The 21008-nt window shown below is 53.5% G+C and overlaps 2 protein-coding genes across 3 annotated transcripts in view; one reads left to right on the top strand and one right to left on the bottom strand.

The window, feature by feature from the left end:
- The window catches only part of BOK (BCL2-related ovarian killer), a 19377-nt gene extending 12092 nt beyond the window's left edge, over positions 1-7285 (top strand). Inside the window, exons 6-7 of the mRNA XM_011996399.1 lie at positions 5258-5421; positions 6771-7285. Coding sequence (XP_011851789.1) covers positions 5258-5421; positions 6771-6896 — 290 coding nt within the window. The 3' untranslated portion in view covers positions 6897-7285. The remainder of the gene's footprint in view (positions 1-5257; positions 5422-6770) is intronic.
- Positions 7286-18177: 10892 nt separating this feature from the next.
- Positions 18178-21008, bottom strand: part of THAP4 (THAP domain containing 4) — a 41785-nt gene continuing 38954 nt past the window's right edge. For both annotated transcript variants that reach the window (XM_011996368.1, XM_011996369.1), the window contains exon 5: positions 18178-18497. In XM_011996368.1, the coding sequence (XP_011851758.1) occupies positions 18378-18497 (120 nt within the window). In that variant the 3' untranslated portion in view covers positions 18178-18377. The remainder of the gene's footprint in view (positions 18498-21008) is intronic.

Here is a 21008-nt window from a genome sequence, read left to right as displayed (position 1 = left end):
AAGTCATGGGTAACTGCTGGATTCTGGTGGTCAGAGGCAAGGCTTTAGGGCTCCAGCGTCCAGGAGAGGGGACAGCATGGGGGCGGGAAGTCCAAGCTGACTGGCTCCCGGGGGTGTCCAGAGAACAGCAGTGCGTCTCACCTGGCTGTGCCTGCCTCACCTGTGACCCTCCTGGGCACTCCCATCTCTGCCCTGGAGAGGCAACTCCGGGCCCCGCCTCCCCCCTCCTGCTGCTCCCGGCTGTCCACATGCTTCTAGGCCCACAGGAGGCTCAGGGCTTGTCTCCCCTGCTTGGTGCCCTGCTGTCCACTTGTCCAGCTGCCTCGGCCTGGATTTGTCCAGTGTGGCTTCTGTCCGCTTGCCCCGTGTCATCGGGTCTGGCCCTGCAGACCTCAGCCCCTTTGACCTCTGTGACCTTGGATCCCGTCCTGGCACCCCGTGCTATGAGCTGCCCCTGGGTGTGGCAGGCGCTGGGTGCTGCCATAGGGGTGAGTGGTGCGCCGGCCCCGATGTGGCACCTCCCTGATCGGCACATCCCTCAGCTGTTTTCCAAGTGCTGTCTGGGTGCTGGGCACAGCTCTGGGCCAGCGAACCCTGGGTGAGCAGGATTCCCTGAAGTTTGGAGGAGGGGGAATGCTGTTCACCCGGGGTGGGTTTTTGGAAGACACCTGGCAGCAGGGAGGCCTTGCACCCCGTCGTCTGGGAGCTGGTCTGGGTCCGTGGCCAATCAGCTGTGTGACTGTGGCCCTTTGTCATCTCTGTGGCCTCAGCTGCCTTGTCTGCACGGCAGTCCTGACAGCAGCAGGAGCCGGGCATCAGGCAGAGGCGCCAGAGGAAGCCACACCCTCGCTGTGGGAGATGCATCCCATACCACGGGGGGGACCCTCAGAGCTAGGGGTCTTCAGATGGCCTCAGGACCTCCACCCACCAGAGGGCAAGGGGAAGAGGCCAGAAGTGTGAGGACCAGTGCCTCTCGCTCAGGCAGACCCCACCCTTGTGGGGTGACCTCCAGCTCCTCTCCCAGGCATCTCCTCTGACCCCGGGTGGGCCGGCCGGAAGCCTGGAGACAGAGCGGGGCTGACACCCTCGGCTGTAGGCCAAGGCGGCGGGGGCTGCCAGCGTTTGCTGACAGAGTCCGGCCTCTCCAGTGCCACACTTGCTCACTGCTGACCTCCCTGGACAGAAGTGACTTAGGCTGGGACGCAGCGGTGACCCTGCAGGCTGCTGGAGAGGGAAGGCTGAGTCCTGGGGTGGAGTCCAGGCGAGGTCTGGTCCTGCCCCCAGGCTTGTTTTGTTGCCACAGCATGTACTGGAGTGCCTCGGACCACACCTGGGGAGGGGCAGTGGCCTCAGGCTGTGGTGTGGGGTCAGGAGGCAGGACCGAGCTGGGTGCGGGCGAGACGCCCTGTCTGGCACTCCTTGGGGTGGCCTCAGAGCCTGGATTCTGTCACTGCTCCTGTGTTCCTCTGGGAGATTGTAAATGAATCCTCTTTGGCAGTGTGGCTCCAAGGCCCCCATATGGCAGCCCGGTGGGGCTGATGGTGGGGTCCGGACCCAGCCAGGCTGAGGCGTGTCATGGAGCAGACCTAGGTTGACTGGGGGTACATATGGGTAGGGGCTGGGGAGTGGGCGGGTGGTGTGGTGTGGCTCGGGCTGGGTGGGCAGGGGGCAGGGTCCACGGCACAGTGGGCGGCAAAAGCATGGTGGCAGGAGCTGGTGAGCTGGTGCCCGCCCCTCCTTCCCCCAGGGTAGCCCAGGCAGGCACCCGGAGGAGGCAGCGGGTGGGGCCCAGGAAGGAAGCCAGGAGTGGAAGGCATCCTGGGCTGACGACCCCTCTTGGCCCTCCCTGGGCTGACGCCGGTGCGTGGTCGGCCCCCCGGGCGTCTGTCTCGGGGCTGCTGGGTTTACGAGCCGCAGGCTGGCTTTAAAAGGCACAGTCACTTCCGAGAATGCAGCAGCCTGCCCGGGCCCCGGAGGTGGAGCAGGCCCCGGAGGTGGGCCTCCCCCTTTGGCAGGGAGAGAGGATGGGGCCGGGATGCTCCTGCCCGCCCAGCCTTGCCTGAGCAGGGCCTGGCCTGAGGTGGGGGCGGTTTCTAGGAAGGCTCTGGTTGGTTCTGGGAGGGCGCCTGAAGGCCAGGGAGGGCTGAGGGGAACGGTGATGGCGGGACGAGTGGGCACACAGCTGACAGGGGATGTTGGGGGGCACCGACCAGGTGGTTCGGACCATGTGTAGAGTTCAGTTTAAGTCTTGTGGGTTTCGCTGGAAAACTGGAGCTGACTCCCCTGTGGTCAACATCCCCCAGCCCACCTAGCGCCCCAGGCTTGTCCCATGCAGGCCTGGCTCTGGCCACCCGGCAGCCTCCACACCACCACCTGCCTGAGGGGAGCCGCGCAGGCTGAAGCACAGGAGCTGCGTGACCTGCAACGGGTTTCTGAACCTCCCTGAACTTAGAGCCACCTGACTAGGGAGCTAGGGCAGGGCTGCTCCCTTCTGCCCCTCAGGCCCACTGGCAGCTGCACCCCCAATCCCCTTCACCCTTTGTCCATCCCAGTCCTCTTGGGCCCTTTTGCCTACAGAGTGAGCCTCTAGCCTCCAGGTGCTTTACATGTCCTTGCCTCCCTGCCTGAGGCCCTTCCCATGCCAGCTACCCCTGCACACTCTGACCCCGGGTCTTCCTCCCTCTCTTCCTCTTAGCAGGCACCCCGAGGGTGTGCGCCCAGCCCAGCCCCTCCACTGCAGGCAGGCGGCCCGACCTGCACTGGCTGGGGCTTTGGCTGGTGATGTGAGCCACCTGCACTGGCTGGGGCATTGGCTGGTGATGTGAGCCACCTGCACTGGCTGGGGCTTTGGCTGGTGATGTGAGCCACCTGCACTGGCTGGGGCATTGGCTGGTGATGTGAGCCACCTGCACTGGCTGGGGCATTGGCTGGTGATGTGAGCCACCTGACGGCCGCAGGGCAGGGCTCCATGGGGGTCTCCAAGTCTCCAGCCCCAGGAGCCGCCCATGAAGGCAGGGGCCAACAAATGTTTTCTGACTGTTTTCATTTAGGGCTTCAAAGTTCCCACTCAGGACTTTGGAATAACTCATTTCCAAAGTGGTAGAACTCATTTTCCTCCCCATTTAAAAGTCGGCAATAGTTTTTTCTTCTTTGAATTTGAATTGTATTTCTATAACTACATATGTAATTTTATATAATTCTTCTAATTATAGTTTTACTATAAGAAAAATTTAAATGGCCGGGTGCAGTGACTCACGCCTGTAATCCCAGCACTTTGGGAGGCCGAGGTGGTTGGATCACCTGAGATAAGGAGTTCGAGACCAGCCTGACCAAAAAGAAGAAACCCTGTCTCTAATAAAAATACAGAATTAGCTGGGCGTTGTGGCACATGCCTGTAATCTCAGCTACTCAGGAGGCTGAGACAGGAGAATCGCTTGAACCTGGGAGGCAGAGGTTGTGGCGAGCTGAGATTGTACCACTGCTCTCCAGCCTGGGTGACAGAGGCAGACCCCTATTCTTTCTTTCTTTTTTCTTTTTTCTTTTTTTTTTTTTTGCGACGGAGTTTCACTTGTCGCCCAGGCTGGAGGTGCAGTGGTGCAATCTTGGCTCACTGCAACCTCCATCTCTTGGGTTCAAGCAATTTTCCTGCCTTAGCCTCTCAAGTAGCTGGGATTACAGGCGTGTGCCACCACGCCTGGCTAATTTTTGTATTATTAGGAGAGACACAGAGTTTCACCATGTCAGCCAAGCTGGTCTCGAACTCCCGACCTCAGGTGATCCACCTGCCTCGGCCTCCCAAAGTGCTGGGATCATAGTCATGAGCCACCGCGGCCAGCCAAAGAGACCCTATTAAAAAAAAAAAATTGCTGGGTGCGGGGGTTCATGCCCGGCCTGCCTTCTATGGCCGACCACCACATTTATGTAACCATTTATCTGTTGAAGGATACTTGGGTTCTTTCCACCTTTTGGCAATTGTGAATTGGCTGCTGTGAACGTCTGTGACTATTTGTTGGAGCTGATTTTTGTTTTCATAAAAGATCCAGGTTTGCTGCTGTATGAGGGACTGGAGAGCAGTGCTTCATCTTTGCATGTGCAGTGTCCTCAGGCTGACTCCCTCCAGGGATCACTGCTGGGCGGCATGTTTTGTGGCCATTCAGATACTGCCAGTGCCCTCCAGCTGGGCTTCCCACCAAGGTTCACAAGGCTTTGCAGTTGCCTGAGTCCTCACACTGCCATTTAAAAGCATTTATTTATTTATCTAGAGACGGGGTCTCGCTCTGTCGCTCAGGCTGGAGTGCCGTGGTGCAATCTTGGCTCACTGCAACCTCCGCCTCCCCGGGTTCAAGCGATTCTCCTGCTTCAGCCTCCTGAGTAGCTGGGATTACAGGTGCCGCCACCACGCCCAGCTAATTTTTTTGTGTATCTTTTGTAGAGACGGTGTTTCACCGTGTTGGTCAGGCTGGTCTTGAACTCCTGACTTTGTGATCTGCCCGCCTCGGCCTCCCAGAGTGCTGGGATTACAGGCGTGAGCCACCGTGCCTCGCCTACAAGCTTTTAATGCAATAGATCACATCTTGTTTTAATTTGCCTTTCTTTGGTTATGAATGAAGGTGAACATGTTTTGTGTTTCTGATTTATAATTTTTTTGGGTGAATCAGCTGTTCCAGTTCTGTGCTTGTAGTTCTTTTGAAAGCCTCTCTTTTCTCGCTAATATATAAAATGTCTGTCCGTGTTGAGGCGTTGTGTCCTGCCTTTTGTTCTTTCCCCCGCTGTCACCATCTTTTGTCTTCTCTTTCAAGGCGGCTTCCATCTCAGTTCAGCCTCAGCAGGTTAGGGGTCTGGGGAAGGCGGTTTCTCCGCAGGCCTCAGCTTCTTTATATGTAAAATCTGGATGCCAGGCCTGCTGCGGGAACAGGCTGCCGCGGGGTGCTGACTGTGAGGTCACTGGCTGCTCACTGGCTGCTGCCCTCAGTTCCCTTGCCTCACCCTGCATTGTAGCTGCGGCCTCCTCCACAGACGTGGGCTGGGCAGGTATGCAGTGGAGTCCGAGAAACCTGCCTGCCCGAGAACTGCCTGAGAGGGTGGACAGGCGGCCAGCTGGCCAGGTGTCCTGTAGGGGAGCGGTCCCCCTTGGGAGGGTCCCTGGTCATTAGCTGGACAGCAAGCACAACAGCAGCTCAGAGAGGCCCAGCCCCTTCCTTCAGTGCTCCCGTGGGCGGAATTCAAGTTCTGGTCTTGACCATCTCTCTCCCTGCAGGCATCACGTGGGGCAAGGTGGTGTCCCTGTATGCGGTGGCCGCGGGGCTGGCCGTGGACTGTGTGAGGCAGGCCCAGCCTGCCATGGTCCACGCCCTCGTGGACTGCCTGGGGGAGTTTGTGCGCAAGACCCTGGCAACCTGGCTGCGGAGACGCGGCGGATGGGTGAGCGCCTGAGCGCCCGTGGGGTTGGGAGAGCTGGGGTGCCAGGGTGCAGAGGTATGGGAGGGAGTGGCGCGTGGGTGATCACCTGAGCACTGCTGGGGGAGACGGGCGAGGCAGGGAGTGCGGCAAAGGCCGAGACCTACAGGCAGGCCCTGGGCTCTCTCCTCTGCCGGGATCCAGCACTGACTTACCCCCTGACCCTACCCCTGTACTAAAGACCTGCTGCCCCCAGCCCCTGCCCACCCGAGTGGGAAAAGCAAGGTCCCGAGGGGTGGGTATCAGAGCCAAACCCTTCATCTGTCTCCATGCCCCCAGCTTCCCGCCCTGCCCTGTCCAGACCGCAGGTGCTGCTGGGGCCTGGGTATGGAGGGCGGCTCCCCTGCCCAGAGTCCAGCGTTCTTTCCTGCACAGTGGGTGTTGGGCCCGGTGTGTAAATCAGTGGCCAGGGATGACAGGGCTCAGACCCCTCTGCTGGGGTCTTTGGTTCGACATCTCGAGAGATTGAAGTCAAGTGGTCTGTGGGAGCTGTGGTCTCCCGAAGGCTGAATTGGGGGTGGGGGAGGACACTGTCCTAAGATGACACACGGCTACAGGCATCCCTCAGCACAGAAACCCCAAGACTTTCGTCCCCCCCTGCTTTCCTCCTGTGGAGTCTGGCATGGGGCTGGGCACTGTGTGCCCTGTGGGCGAGGACACTTTGAGCAACGCCAAGGCCACAGGTCCAGGCTGCAGGGAAAAGACGTCATTTATTAGCAGGAAGTGAAGGGAGTAAGAGAATTGGAGTGGACGTTCATTCACTCATCCAGGAGGAACTTCAGAGTCCAGGGAGTCCTTGGGCTTCTGGAAGCGCAGTTCCTGCTGTTGTTCCAGGCAGAGTCTGAATGAAGCTGGGTTTGCCTCTTCCTGGCAGCCCAGGCTCCGAGGCCCCACAGGAGGACGCTGGGGTACTTGTAGCCCCTGGGGCGCAGCAGGCAGGTGGTTGAGGGGAGCTGGCACCCTGGTCTGGATGTCCGGAGCCCCAGCAAGGGCCACGAAGGCCTCTCTCCTGCTTGGCAGGGGCCCTCCGGCCGGCCTGGCCTGGCTGCCCTCTGTCTCCACCTCCGGTGCCTCCTGGCCCTTCACGCTGGCTCGGTGTCGGGTCTGGTCTTGTGCTGGAGACTTCAGTCCAGGCCGCAGACCTCCTTCCCGAACAGTCTCCTGCATTCCCTCACACAATTTGCTGATATTCTGGTGCACAGTGCTAGGGGGCCTGGTGGTGCTGGGGGCCTGGCAGTTTCGGGGGGCCTGGTGGTGCGGGGGGTCTGGCGGTGTTGGCTCTGCTCTCTCACGTTCTCCTTCTTCCCTCCCAGACTGATGTCCTCAAGTGTGTGGTCAGCACAGACCCTGGCCTCCGCTCCCACTGGCTGGTAGCCGCACTCTGCAGCTTCGGCCGCTTCCTGAAGGCTGCCTTCTTCGTGCTGCTGCCAGAGAGATGAGCTGCCCACCTGGGCAGTGGCCGCAGCCTGGCCCCCTGGGCCTGACGCAGGAGGCCCTCAGCACCCGAACACATCTCCCTCCTCCCAACCCGAGCCTGGAGCACTCTAACCCTTGGAGACCCCCTAAGCCCCGTTCCTCCAGAGACCGAGGCCCTCCAGAAGGGGTGAGCGGGGATAGGCTTGCCTGAGCCTGGAGCTGGGCTTTGGGGCAGCCTGCGACCCTCCCCGCTTGTGCCCCTTCTCCTGGCATCTCTGTGTCTTCCCTTTTCTTTCTGGGGCCAGGAAGTCAGCGTCAACTCCCAGGCCCCAGATGCAGGGGCCCGGAAACACTTGCTCTCCCCTGAGCCCCAAATGCAGGGGCCTGGGAACACCGTGCTGTCACCTGAGCCTGGGGGTCCCATCCCAGGAAGAGGGGCTGTCTCAGGACCTGAGTCCTCAGGGGCCCCGCACATTCAATCTGAAGGTGACCCTGGCCTGGCTGAAGCTGGAAGAGCCGTGGGGACGCAGCCAGTCAACAGAGCGTAAGGCTCACGTGCTGGTTGCTTAATCCGTTTCTGGAGGAAGAGTATGACCCCCACCTGTGATGGGGTCCTTGTGTGGTGGGAACCGGGGCCAGTGGGCTCCAGACCGCATGCTTAACCCGTGGACGTGGAACCTGCAGCGGAGAAGGAAGGTCGCATGAGCTAGATCCCGCTTAACCCGTGGATGTGGAACCTGCGGCAGAGAAGGAAGGTCGCATGAGTCAGATCCCAGTCCAGTTTCATGTCAGTGGAGGGTGAGGGTGACCCCATCTGCTATTTTTGTGCCCATCCTCAGACAGCCATTTGGGGATGTGCCTATTAGGGCTCCCTAAGAACTCAGATGCCCAGGAAGCCCAGCCCCTCAGGACGTACCCACACGCAGCCTTCCCTTGACGCCTACGTTTCTGGGCACATGAGGCATCTTTCCTGGAACCCCGAGCCAGCCCTGTCCCGTCCCGCCCCAACGCAGCATGGCACTCAGGAGATACAGGCTGGATGTGGGCGGTCCTTCTGGGGAGGCCTGGCCTAGCAGCCTGCCCTCCGCACGCCGCCCACCTGAGCCCTCCCTGCCAGGCTTCATGCTGGGGTGGGCCACATGCCAGGACAAGAGGACCCCAGCAGAAAGCCAGCCCCGGACTCACATGGCATTCAGATCCCACTGGGGGGTTGGGGTGGTAATAAACTTCTCCAAATGATCATTCTCATTTTACACAGAATGTCACTCGCGTGTGTTAAAATGGCTTCTACCTACATACAACATGGTAAAAGGTGTGGAACGTTTGCTTGAAAATAATTGGGGGTGGGGGAGTGGTGAGAGGGTGGGGATGGGAGGGTTCCTGGAATTGGTTCTTTATCCTGATTAGATGTAAAGGCACTAATGCTGATTTCTAGTAGTAAAAAGAGCACCAATAGTCCATCGTGTGATGTACCAACAGAGAGATGCATAGTATCACCACTGGGTGCTGCTCATTAAATACTTGCAGAAGGCAGGGTTCTGGTTCTGGTGGCTTTTGTTTTGAACACTTTCGTCAAACTAGAGTATAATGGGCCAGGTGCAGTAGCTCACACCTGTAATCCCAGTACTTTGGGAGGCAGGAGGATGGCTTGAGGCCAGAAGTTCGAGACCAGCCTAGGCAATATAACAAGATCCCGTCTCTACAAAAATAAAATTAGTCAAGCACGGTGGCCTGCACCTGTGGTCCCAGTTATTCTGGAGGCTGACGGGGGAGGATTGGTTGAATCTGAGAGATTGAGGCTGCAGTTAGCTGTGATTGTACCACTGTACTCCAGCCTGGGTAACATAGTGAGACCCTGTCTCAAAACAAAAACAAAAACAAAAACAGGTGTGGTGGCTGACGCCGGTAATCCCAGCACTTTGGGAGGCCCGAGCAGGTGGATCACCTGAGGTCAGGAGTTCAAGACCAGCCTGGCCAACATGGCAAAACCCCAACTCTACTAAAAATACAAAAATTAGCCAGGTGTGGTGGCAGGCACCTGTAATCCCAGCTACTCGGGAGGCTAAGGCAGGAGAATTACTTGAACCCGGGAGGCAGAGCTTGCCGTGAGCCGGGATTGCCCCACTGCCCTCCAGCCTGAACAGAGTGAGACTCCATCTCAAAAAAGTATGATGGGAGTGAGCTCAGGATTCAGATTCCCAGCTGAAGTGTCACCTGAATAATCTGCAAGTTATGACTATCCCAAGAAAGACTCTTAACTCCTTTAGCTGCGGGTCTGAGACTACTGAAAAACCCAGAATCTTGTCCTTCCAGTGGCTGCATTATAGCACATGTGGAACTCCCAGCCTCACGGTGTCTGCTGTGCAAGTGAAGGCATTGGTTGGCAAGGAATGGGATCCTGTCAGCTGGAGCTGGGATGAGGATGTGTGGGGCGACCCTGATGAACAGTGGAGACCCTGAACCCCTAAATCCTGATGAGTCTTCAACAGTGGAAGAGGCCCCCCTAACCCTAGTGGTAGCTTCCCCAACTCCATCTGAGCGGTTAACCCTGTGTTGTCTGAGGAAATGGGACGGCCCTGAGGCTGCTGACTAGCAAGACCAGGCTGCTGCTCCCCAGGACCTGCCCCCACCCCTTTTTGCTTCTAGACATGGAACTAGACTGATGTGGGGCAGGCCCTAGAGCTGAGATACAGGGCGTGAGCATGAGGAGATGCACTTACCCAAGAGGATGTGAGTTTTCCAGTTTACACAGAAACCCCAGGAACGTGGGAATGCATATTGAGGGCCTGGGAGAATGGCAGGAGGAACACAGAGTTGGATCAGGCCAAATTTATTGGTACGGGCTCACTAAGCAGAGAGCCTGCATTTAGAAAGGGCTCTGATTGGTTGGTTGGCTGCTTGGCTGAAACATGGGCCAAAACATGGCCCACCATGGGATAACTGGACATGCCTGGTCACCCATGGTTAGTGTGGAAGGGATTCAAAGGCTTAGGGAGATTGGAATGCTAGAGTGGGTTTGTCCTCCCCATGCTGCCCTCGTTCCCCTGCTAGAGTGGATTTGTTCTCCCTATTCTCCTCTTCCTCCTCTGCAGCCCTCCACCACCCTCCCCCTACAACCCTCCTCCTCTTCCAGTCCTCCACCCTCCCCCTCCCCTGCAACTCTCCACCACTCTCCTCCTCCCACTGCAGTTCTCTTTTCTTTGTAGCTCTCCTCCTCCTCCCCAGCCAGCTCTTCTCTTCCCCTTCACCCACAATACTCCTCCTCCTCCCCTTGCAACCTTCCTCCCTCTCCTCCGCCCCCTGCAGTCCTCCACCCTCCTCCCCTGCAGCGCTACTCCTCTTTTCTTTGTAGCCCTCCTCCTTATCCAGCCCTCCACCCTCCTACCCTCCCTTGGCAGCCCTACTCCCTCCCCTCCCTCCTCCTCCTCCTCTACTTCTCTCCCTCATCTTCCCTCAGGACCCAGCCCTAATGCCAGTACCCCAAGCCTCCGCTGACCCTCAGCAGGGAGGCTCCCGACTGGGTGCACGGGGCAGTGCCCAGGAACTCTGGTTCAGGCCTGCCGCAGGGCTCGTTTGCCTCTTCAGTGGTGGCTCTTAGGTGCTGCGGTTCCGTGGCTGAGGAGCCACACAGGAAGGCCCACTACCTGTGTCCCTCGCTTTGTGCATCTGCTTCTCCGGAACAGGACCCCTGAGGCCAGGCCTGGTGGACCACCCTGCTTCCCATGCGGCCTTGCACAGGCCTTCCTGTGGACACTGCACACAGGTGACTGAACCTGATAGGACAAAACCTGAAGAGTGAGATGTCTCTAAAATCTCCACGTGGGCCGACCACGACCCTCCTGGTGGAGGCTGTCTTCTGCTACCGTGTGCCACGCCAGAGCTCCCCTACCCTGGGAACAAATGCCAGGGTGCCCTGCAGCCCAGTTCTCCTCAGTCCCCTCATCCGTCCAGAGAACAAACGCCAGGGGGCCTTACGACCCGGCTCTCCTCAGTCCCCTGATCCGTCCAGCCCATTTTCATTCCTCTCACTTTGGCCTCCTGTGTGTCCGACTGTGCCTCTGGGCCAGACTCATTGCAGGGCTACGGGCCTGGGCAGGCCCCACCTTCCTGCTTTCTGATGCAGCGATATTCTTCCCTTTTTAGGACCTTGCTCTGTCACCCAGGCTGGAGTGCAGTGGCGCAGTCTCGCCTCTCTGCAACCTCTGCCCCCCAGGTTCAAGTGATTCTTGTGCCTCAGTCTCCTGAGTAGCTGGGATTACAGGTGCCCACCACCACGCCCGGCTAATTTTTCTATTTTTCATAGAGATGGGGTTTTGCCACGTTGGCCAGGCTGGTCTCGAAATCCTGACCTCAAGGGATCCACCCACCTTGGCCTCCCAAAGTGCTAGGATTACAGGTGTGAACCACTGCGCCCGGCTGACATTCTCCTCTTAAAGCCTGATGCCAGCTCAGGCCACAGACATTAGCCCTTCTGACAAAGCTGGAGGGCAAGGCCTCCTCGCACGCCCCATCCTCTCCTCGCCCCTCCAGGGGGCCCTCCCCCGAGCGTCTCCTTTGAAGCCCTGCCCCCTCTATCACGCACCCCCCCCAACCCACACAGTCTCCAGAAACATGAAGGGAGGACCCCTGGGGTGGTCTGGCAACGCCTGCCTGGTGGACAGCAGATGGGAGAGAAGGAAAGTGGCCGGTGGGAGAAGGGGCAGAGGAAAGGGGAGGAGGAAGGAGGAACAGTGAAGCCCACGCTCAAGGTGCCCCTCCTGCCCAGGCTTCCTGCCAGATGCTTCTTGGATCAGATACTTTGTTATATTTCCAGCACAAGAAAGTGATGTTGCAAACACTAGGAGAATTCAGAGAAACAGCAGGATTTAAAGTAGCACACAGAGATCTTTGTGTATACTTTCAGTTAAAAGACAGAATGGAAGAGATGACCCATTTTTAACAGCAACAAAAAGATAAAAATCCTCATGCATGAAAGAAATGTGAAATCCTAAATGGGAAAAACTTTAAATATGCCATAAAGACACCAAAGTAGATTTCAACAATACCATGGTTTGAACCATTCCCCAAAAGTTCATGCGTTGGAAACCTGGACTCCAATGCAGCAGTGCTGGGATGGGATTCTGGGGAGGTGACTGGCTCATGAGGAGTAATCCATTCATGGACTAATGGGTTCTCAGGGAGTGGAGCAGTTATCACCAGGGGGCTGGTTATAAAAGCCAGCTTTGCCGTCTCTCATAAGACCCTCACATAATGCCTGGCATCACCTCGAGGCTGCAGAGTCCTGACCAGCAAGAAGGTCCTCACCAGATGCAACTCCTATACCTTAGCTCCCTGCCTCCAGAACTGTAAGAAATAAAATTCTTTTCTTTATAACTTACCCAGTCTGTGGTATTCAGTCAGAGCAACAGAAAATGAATTAAGACAGACAGAAAGAAATACCATGGTCCTGGATAAGAAAACTCTCCTAAGCAAGACAATTCTACAAAAGTAAATTTATAAATGTAATGTAATCCTTATAAAAACGCCGAATGTTTTTCCCGGATCTAAAAAACTAATTATAAAGTTCATGTGAGACAGAAGATGCACAAGAGTGTAAAAATAGCCAGGAAAACCCTGAAAAAGAAATGGGGAGGTCCTCTGCCATGGAACCATCTCCTGGCCTCTGAAATGGAACACATGGCACCAGGACCCACGTAGGCAGGCAGGCCCAGGGACATGAAAACCTGGAAACAGATCCCAATGCCTGGAACGTGCAGTCTATAAGGTAGCATACGATACCAGTGAGGAAAGGATGGACTTGTCAGTAAATGTTAACCACTTGCAAAAAGACGAGAATGAATCTGCACTTCATACCATACACGAAGACAAATTCCAAATGGGTCAAAAGTACTAGGAAAAGGTGAATTCCTTCATCACTGGGGAGTAAGCAAAATCTTCCTAAATAGGATTTAAAACCCAGGAGCAATAAAAGACAAAATGTATCCCGGGGAAAATGTTTTATAACATAGAGCATTTTCAAAAGTTTGGTGACTTGAGTGGGAAGCAGGGCAGAGACTGTTGGGGACCGAGGGCGGGGGGATGGTGTTGAACAGGTGCGGGGTCTCCTTCCGGGGTGATGCGAGCTTTGGAAGCACAGAGAAGTGACGGTTGTACGTTATGAATGTACTAAATGCCGCTAAATTGTAGTTAAGATGGTTAAAATGGTGAATTTTTAAAATCATCTATAGGACTCTGATAAAAATGTTGTTTTATGTATATTTTACCTCGATAAAAATTATAACTTAAAATGAGAAATATTAGGATTAATATTCCTTATTCAAAAGAGCTCATGAGTTTGGAAAATCAAGAAAATGATTTAAAAAAAAAGAGAGAGAGAAGTGCAAACCAAAACCACCCCAAGACTCCATTTCTCACCTATAAGATTGACCCAAATCCAAATTTGACACCAGATTCGGCTGCTGATGGGGGCAGGCGCCTCCTACAATGCTGTGGGGATGTAGAACACTTGGCCCCTTGGGGACAGGGACAACACCCAGACAAGCCAGACGAGCCTCTCCCTGCTGACTGCTAATCCCATTCCCAGAAATGTATCCTTAAGATACGATGGCCAGAATCCACAAAGATGTGGAAATGCCCTTCTAAACAGACTTAGAAGACAAGCACGCTGCAGTCCCAACGGAGGTGCTGGGTCCAACTCTGACATTTGATTGGCCAAAGACTGGAAACAACCCAAGTGCCCAGCATGAGGGGATCTGTTGCCTAAACCATGGCGAGCTAAGCCAAACCACAGCGAGCTGAACCACGGCGAGCCGAACCATGGTGAGCCAAACCACGGCGAGCTAAACCAAACCATGGCAAGCTAAACCACGGCAAGCTGAACCACGGTGACCTTACCCAGGGCACTCGACAGCTGTACCAGAGGCCTGTGTGGAGCAAACATGCCTGGTTTTACAGTTCCGACAAGAAAGCCAGTCAAATGATTTGCATTTGCAAAACAAATTATAACAATTTCTAGAAATTAAACACATGGACTTGTGTATCAAGTTGGTGACAGAAGCGCAGATTAATTAATCCAATTATGTAATATTTTAACTTTGTGTCTTCAAAGGGAAAAGTCTAAAAAGGCTAGCAGAAAAAACAAACTTTGACCAGTAGCCATTGTTAACAATGCCTTTTTTGGTAGAGGTGGGATCTCACTATGTTGCCCAAGCTTATTTTGAAATGATTATATGTATTTATATGTAGAATAAAGCAAATACTGTTCATGTAATGAATCAAGATTTTCAGCTTAAGAGGTAAAATCAAAGAATATTTAAAAACCCTTATAATCTTTTTTTTTTTTTTTTGAGACGGAGTCTTGCTCTGTCGCCCAAGCTGGAGTGCAGTGGCGCGATCCTGGCTCACTGCAAGCTCCGCCTCCTGGGTTCACGCCATTCTCCTGCCCCAGCCTCCCGAGTAGCTGGGACTACAGGCGCCCGCCACCTCGCCCGGCCCATTTTTATTTTTAGTAGAGACAGGGTTTCACCGTGGTCTTGATCTCCTGACCTTGTGATTTGCCTGCCTCGGCCTCCCAAAGTGCTGGGATTACAGGCGTGAGCCACCGCGCCCGGCCATAATCTTAAAATTTGAATGGAAAACAGTATGAATTCATATTTTTCAAAAATACACGTGTATATCCCATGCTAAAGTAGTTAGGGGTGAAGGGTCCTGATCTCTAATATAACCTCACGTGATTCGGAGAAAATAAACCAGAAATTGTTTGAGACACAGTCTCGCTCTGTTGCCCAGGCTGGAGTGCAATGGCGCCATCTCGGCTCACTGCAACCTCTGCCTCCTGGGTTCAAGCGATTCTCCTGCCTTAGCCTCCCAAGTAGCTGGGATTACGGGCGCCCGCCACCATGCCCGGCTAATTTTTTGTATTTTTAGTAGAGATGGGGTTTTGTCATGTCAGCCAGGCTCGAACTCCTCACCTCAGGTGATCTACCCACCTTGGCCTCCCAAAGTCCTGGGGTCATAGGTGTGAGCCACTGTGCCTGGCTGAGAAAATAAATTTTAGAACAATTTTCTGGTTTTGTCCATGGAAAGGCTGGGAAGTAGAGCAGCCCAGCCATCATAAGCAATCAGTGCTCAGTCTGTGGCCTCTAATTCCCACTCCCCACTAATGAGGACCAGGGCTCTGGAGAAATGGGTAGTTCCAGGCTCTGGGCAAGAAGAGTCAGAGGCAGTCGTGGCCCCAGAGCAAGGAGGCATCAAAGCCCAATGGATGGAGGGGCTCCTCCGGCCAATTACGAGATAATCTGAGCATCTCCTGTTTGCCGAAGGCATAGGCAGCACTTGATTAAAATGGTATCAAATACAGTTGGCCCTCCATTTCTGTGGATTCAATTGTGTATAAAAAAATTCCCAAAAAGCCCACAATACAAACACCCCAAAAATATACGTTTACAGAGCATTTACACTGTATCAGGTATTATAAGCAATCCAGAGGTGACTTAAGGTTTTTGTGAGGATGTGCGTAGGCTGCACGCAAATCCCACGCCATTTTTTTTTTTTTTTTTTTTTTTGAGACGGAGTCTCGCTCTGTCGCCCAGGCTGGATTGCAGTGGCCGGATCTCAGCTCACTGCAAGCTCCGCCTCCCGGGTTTACGCCATTCTCCTGTCTCAGCCTCCCGAGTAGCTGGGACTACTAGGCGCCCACCACCTCGTCGCCCGGCTAGTTTTTTGTATTTTTTAGTAGAGACGGGGTTTCACCATGTTAGCCAGGATGGTCTCGATCTCCTGACCTTGTGATCCGCCCGTCTCGGCCTCCCAAAGTGCTGGGATTACAGGCTTGAGCCACCGCGCCCGGCCCCACGCCATTTTATACAAGGGATTCGAGCATCTGATTTTGGTATCTGTGTGGGTCCTGTAACCCACCCCTGTGGATACTGAGGACAGACTATATACATGAAAATATTAAGTTCATAACATGAGGAGGGAAGCGGGAAGGGTAAGTGCAGTGGAGTGAGGAACTCTCAGTCCTTTGGCACCACTGGAGGGTGCCAGGACATTCTTACTCCAAAAATTGATCATTAAAGGGAAATAATTAATGCTGCCCTTCTAGTATGAACGCGCTTCAGGGTAACCCGACTTACCGTAATGGATAAAGGGAGGGTCTGAGAGAATTCCAGCCACTAAATGTCCTTCTAATGAGAGACAGAAGACAAACATCTGCAGTCCCAGTGGAGGTTCTGGTTCTAGCAATGGTCACCCACAGGTGGCAAAACTGTCAGGGGAACAGTTGATGGGAAATTGACGATAAAGGGGTCAGGCTTCAACAAAGTGAGACAATCAGACATGAGGCTCCTCATGGGCTGTGACACGAGGAACTGAGCATCGCCCAGGTGTGATTCCAGCCACAACTTTAGATCCAACTTCCAGATGACAGGATATAGAGGGGACAGAGGAACAAGTTAAACACTACAAGGATGATGCTGAGTCCAGACTGGGGACACCTTCGAGGACAAGTGACCAGCTTTACCAACAAGTCAAGGGTACAGGGGAGGGAAGAGGAGGACTTTTAGGATCAAAAGGATCCTAAAAGACTTTGTAGCCAAACACAAACGTGAATAAAGCTTTGATAATCCAATCGTATGAGGATATTTCTCAGGCAGTCAGGGAATGCGAATAGGACTGAGTGTTGGAGAACGTTACAGAATTCTTATGCATTTTGAGAAACCACCACCGTGCCATCAGTTACTGACTTCTTGTCTCTTGGCTTGTCTGTGCTCTGCCCTGGGTGCTGCCCTCCCTCACTCCCTTCTGGCTGGGCGTGCAGGAGCCCGGGATGCAGGAGCTGGGGCTGGGAGCTTCCTGGCATTCCCAGGTTACTTCAGCATTACTCTGGGAGCAGAGACAGCTCTGAGCCCAGCCTCCAGGTCCCCTGGCACCCCCTTGGCCCTTGGAATACCGTCCCAGGCCCTCCTGCCCATCTTGCGAGAACCTCCTCGAAGTTCTGAGGTCCCCGAAACCCCACCCTGGTAACACATTTTGCCCCCAAGCCCTGGAGGTGGTACCTGCGGTTGCCACCCTGGATGTTAACCCCACGCAGCCTGAGCGCTACCTCTTCCGACTCTGCTTCCCAACACCCGTGTAGCCTCATCTCCATCTGCCTGGCGAGATTTCTGATATGGTGAGGAGTTAAGAGAAAGCAAATGGCTTTGGTTGTTTTGGGATGCATACCAAAGGATTTAGGTGCAAGTGACAGTATGTCTGGAATTTGCTTCACATGTATTCCAGCAGAAGTGGGGAGGAAAAATGGAACTGCTGTGGGCAAAATGCTGGCAGGTACTGAAGCTGGGTGACAGGTACAAGGGTTTAGTGTATGTTTGGGAACTTTCATAGTGAAAAAAACCCCACAAAAACGAAAGCTGTATTACAGAGTTACAAACTAAAACTTACATGACGATGTTAAAAATCACAGCTAGCCTCTTGGGAATGCTCCATCTGTAAGAAAATATAGACTTGGCTCTTTAAAAGTAATGAAAAAATGACTGCCATCTTTTTTTTTTGGAGACAGGGTCTTGCTCTGTCGCCCAAGTTGGAGTTCTGTGGTATGACCTTGGTTCACTGTAACCTCCACCTCCCAGGCTCCAGGGATCCTCCCACCTTAGCCTTCTGAGTAGCTGGGACCACAGGCATGGACCACCACGCTCGGCTAATATTTGTGGGTTTTTTTTGTAGGGATCGGGTTTCGCCATGTTGCCCAGGCTGGTCTCAAACTCCTGGCTTCAAGCCATTTGCCTGCCTTGGCCTCCCAAAGTGCTGGGATTACAGGCGTGAGCCACTGCGCCCGGCCAACTCTACAGAAGATTTACAAATATTTTAGATCTTGTCAAAACTGCAAGAAGAAAGAAAAGGAAAGAGATTCATCCCTTCTTAATTTCTCTTTCACTTTTTTTTTTTCCCCAGAGTCTCGCTCTTGTCTCCCAGGCTGGAATGCAGTGGTGCAATCTTGGCTCTCTGCAACCTCCACCTCCTGGGTTCAAGCAATTCTCCTGCCTCAGCCTCCCAAGTAGGTGGGATTACGGGCGCATGCCACCACGCCCAACTAATGTTTTGTATTTTAAGTGGAGATGGGGTTTCACCCTGTTGGCCAGGCTGGTCTCGAACTCCTGATCTCAGATGATCCACCCGCCTTGGTCTCCTATAATACTGGGATTACAGGCATGAGCCACCACACCCAGCCTCCTTCTTAATTTCTTAGGGAAGACTTTGGAAAACAAACATCAGCAGATTAAAAAAATGTACATCCTACACAAGTGATAATATTCAAAATCCTCAGCCATAAAAATAAAGGCCTTTTATTTGGTTTTTCTATGCCAGTACAGAAACATCTGGACAACACTCTTGAGCCCGCAGAGGCTCCCGGCCACACCCACTTCTGCCGCAGGGACTGTATGCCAAGGAGCCGAACCGTTGAGACACAGTAGCCAGGCCCTCCTGAGGGCTCCAGAAGCTCTAGGTTACGGGGTCACCTTCTTGTAGGTGACATGAAGATGCTGGGTCATTGGCTGTGTGGTGGTTGCCATGGAGACTGTCTGTTCAAGTTTGCCTTCAGAATTCAGCCTGAACTTCCGGGTAATCTGAGCAGGAGAATGAAACAAAAATACCTTAGTTTTATCTCAAAAGATTCAATCAACGCCCGTGTGCCCATCGCATGCCACGCACTCGTCACGGGCTGTGAGCCAGGCAGTGTCCTTGCCAGGGGATGACAGACACAGCCCAGGGCCCCTGGGCACGTCACAATCCAGGTGCCCCTCAGCTGTCTCCAGAAAACCACCAGGTGAACACAGGGATTGTTTCTTCAGAAGTCACCTTTTTCTGTCGACGGCCATACCACCCTGAACACACCCGATCTCGTCTGACCTCGGAAGCTAAGGAGAGTTGGGCCTGGTTAGTACTTGGATGGGAAAAGTCACGACCTTTTTTTGGTCTCTACAAATTATATCCCTGATCAGACAAGCACTGAGCTTCCAATGCTTCCCTTCTCCACTGCCTCCCACTTTCACTGTAACTAGAACTGATGTCCAGTGTGTTCTTGGAAAGCTCAGAAACACCATCTTTGGAACAGTAATTCATCAGAATAAATTATAGCAGCTGTTTCCAACAAGAATCCAAGCCTATGGCAGCTAAGTCCCGAATGAGTCAGCCCTGTATGCCCAGAACGTTTGCCAGCAGATTATGAGTGCTCACTGTCAAAAGACAATTCTCTGATGGGCACTCTCTCTCTAGTGTCCCAGACGTGTGGGGGGTCAGGTGGGGGACACCAGAAGTCGATGAAACGGAGTTCTGCTTATGGCCATGGCTAACTACTCTGTAACTGACCAACCCCCTCGCAGATAACCCAGATTTTAAGAAGTTTCCTTAAAGGTGTCAGAGAACCACCAAGTCAGCAAGGACCAGCGCCCCAGAGAAAAGGAAGTGTGGAGGTGAAACCCAATTTGGAGCAACTGGCCCTGATGCTTTTGCTGCCTGGAAGTCAAGAGGTTCAAGGGGTGGAGGCTAAGAGGGATGTGGTAGCTAAGAGGCTGAGAAGCTGAGTGAGGCCTTCTTGGACTCACGGAGCTGGAGGGACAAACACTGGAATTCGGTGTCCGTCTAGGAGGAGAGGCTCAGCCGGGCGTGGTGGCACACGCCTGGAGTCCCAGCTACTCGAGAAGCTGAGGCAGGAGAATTGCTCGAACCTGGGAGGTGAAGGTTGCAGTGAGCCGAGATTGCGCCACTGCACCTCAGCCTGGGCGACAGAGCAAGACTCCGTTTCTAAAAAAGAAAAAATGAAAAAAAGGAGACGCCCAGGAAAGCACCCCAGCTTTGGGTGGGGACCCTGAAGGGTCCCATCCCAGGAGTAAGGGTTAACAGAAACAGGCTGGTAGTCCAGTTTCAAACCAGCTCAGTCTCTTCTGAACACAAGCTGTCCATCCATGACTGACAGGCAGAAGCACAGAACTACTCTTTGGTGAGGATAACATCAAATGAAGCCTCAAGTCATCTCTACAATTTTTCATACATAATGCCTAGAATCCAAGAAAAAAAGAAAAACTCCTTAGGTTACTAGGATATAAGATCAAAAGAAAAAACAGGAAATAGACACCTCCCCCACCCTCACCCAGGGGATGCCAATATTGGCGTTATCAGAAGACAATATGGAGAATTTCTGCAGATAAAATTTATCAAAAAGATTAAAATAGAAATTCTGTAACTGAAAAACAATCACTCAAATTAAGGCCCCAATGATGAAATAAACAGCAGATTAGACACAGATGAAGAAAGGATTAGTAAACTGGAAAATGATCAGTAGGAAATACCCACATTGAAGCCTAGAGAATAATGGAAACTATGGATGAAAGCATAAGGGACACATTGAAAATTGCAAAAGATTGAACACATGTGTAACCAGAGACCCAGAAGAAGACAGGAAAGAAAATGGAACATGAGCAATATTTGAAGAGATGATGGCCAATTTTCTGAGTCTAACAAAATATATCAAGCCACAAATTCTAATTACATCACAGCAAAACTTTGGCTGATAATCAAAGGCAAGACAATAGAAACTTGAAAGCAGCCAGGGATGGGTGTAGGTGTAATGGTTAAGTGTCAAACTGACCAGATTAAGGAACACCTAGAAACCTGGTAAAGGATTATTTTGAGTATGTCTGAAAGGATGTTTCCAGAGGTGACTGACCAGGTGAGGAAGATCTGCCCTCCATGAGGGTGGGCACCATCCAATAGGCTGGGGGGCCCAGAGAAAATAAAAACAAAGACAAGGCAAATATATCCATCTGTTTGCTGGAGCTGGGATACACTCTTCCTCTCCTGTCCTTGGACAACTCCAGGTCCCCCGACCTTTGGACTCCCAGATGTCACCAGCACCTCCTCACTCTTCAGGGATCTGAGGCCTTTGGCCCAGGACTGAGAGTGACACCATTGGTTTCCCTGGTTCTGAAGCCTTTGGACTTGGACTGAGCCATGACACTGGCATCCCAGGGTTTCCAGCTTGTGGAGGGGGCTTTTTTTTTTTTTTAATTTTTTGAGACGGAGTCTCGCTCTGTTGCCCAGGCTGGAGTCCAGTGGCCGGATCTCAGCTCACTGCAAGC

The sequence above is a fragment of the Mandrillus leucophaeus genome, unplaced genomic scaffold (assembly GCF_000951045.1).
Source record: "Mandrillus leucophaeus isolate KB7577 unplaced genomic scaffold, Mleu.le_1.0 Scaffold510, whole genome shotgun sequence".
Lineage (NCBI taxonomy): Eukaryota > Metazoa > Chordata > Mammalia > Primates > Cercopithecidae > Mandrillus > Mandrillus leucophaeus.
This window is presented reverse-complemented; position numbering and strand designations above follow the sequence as displayed.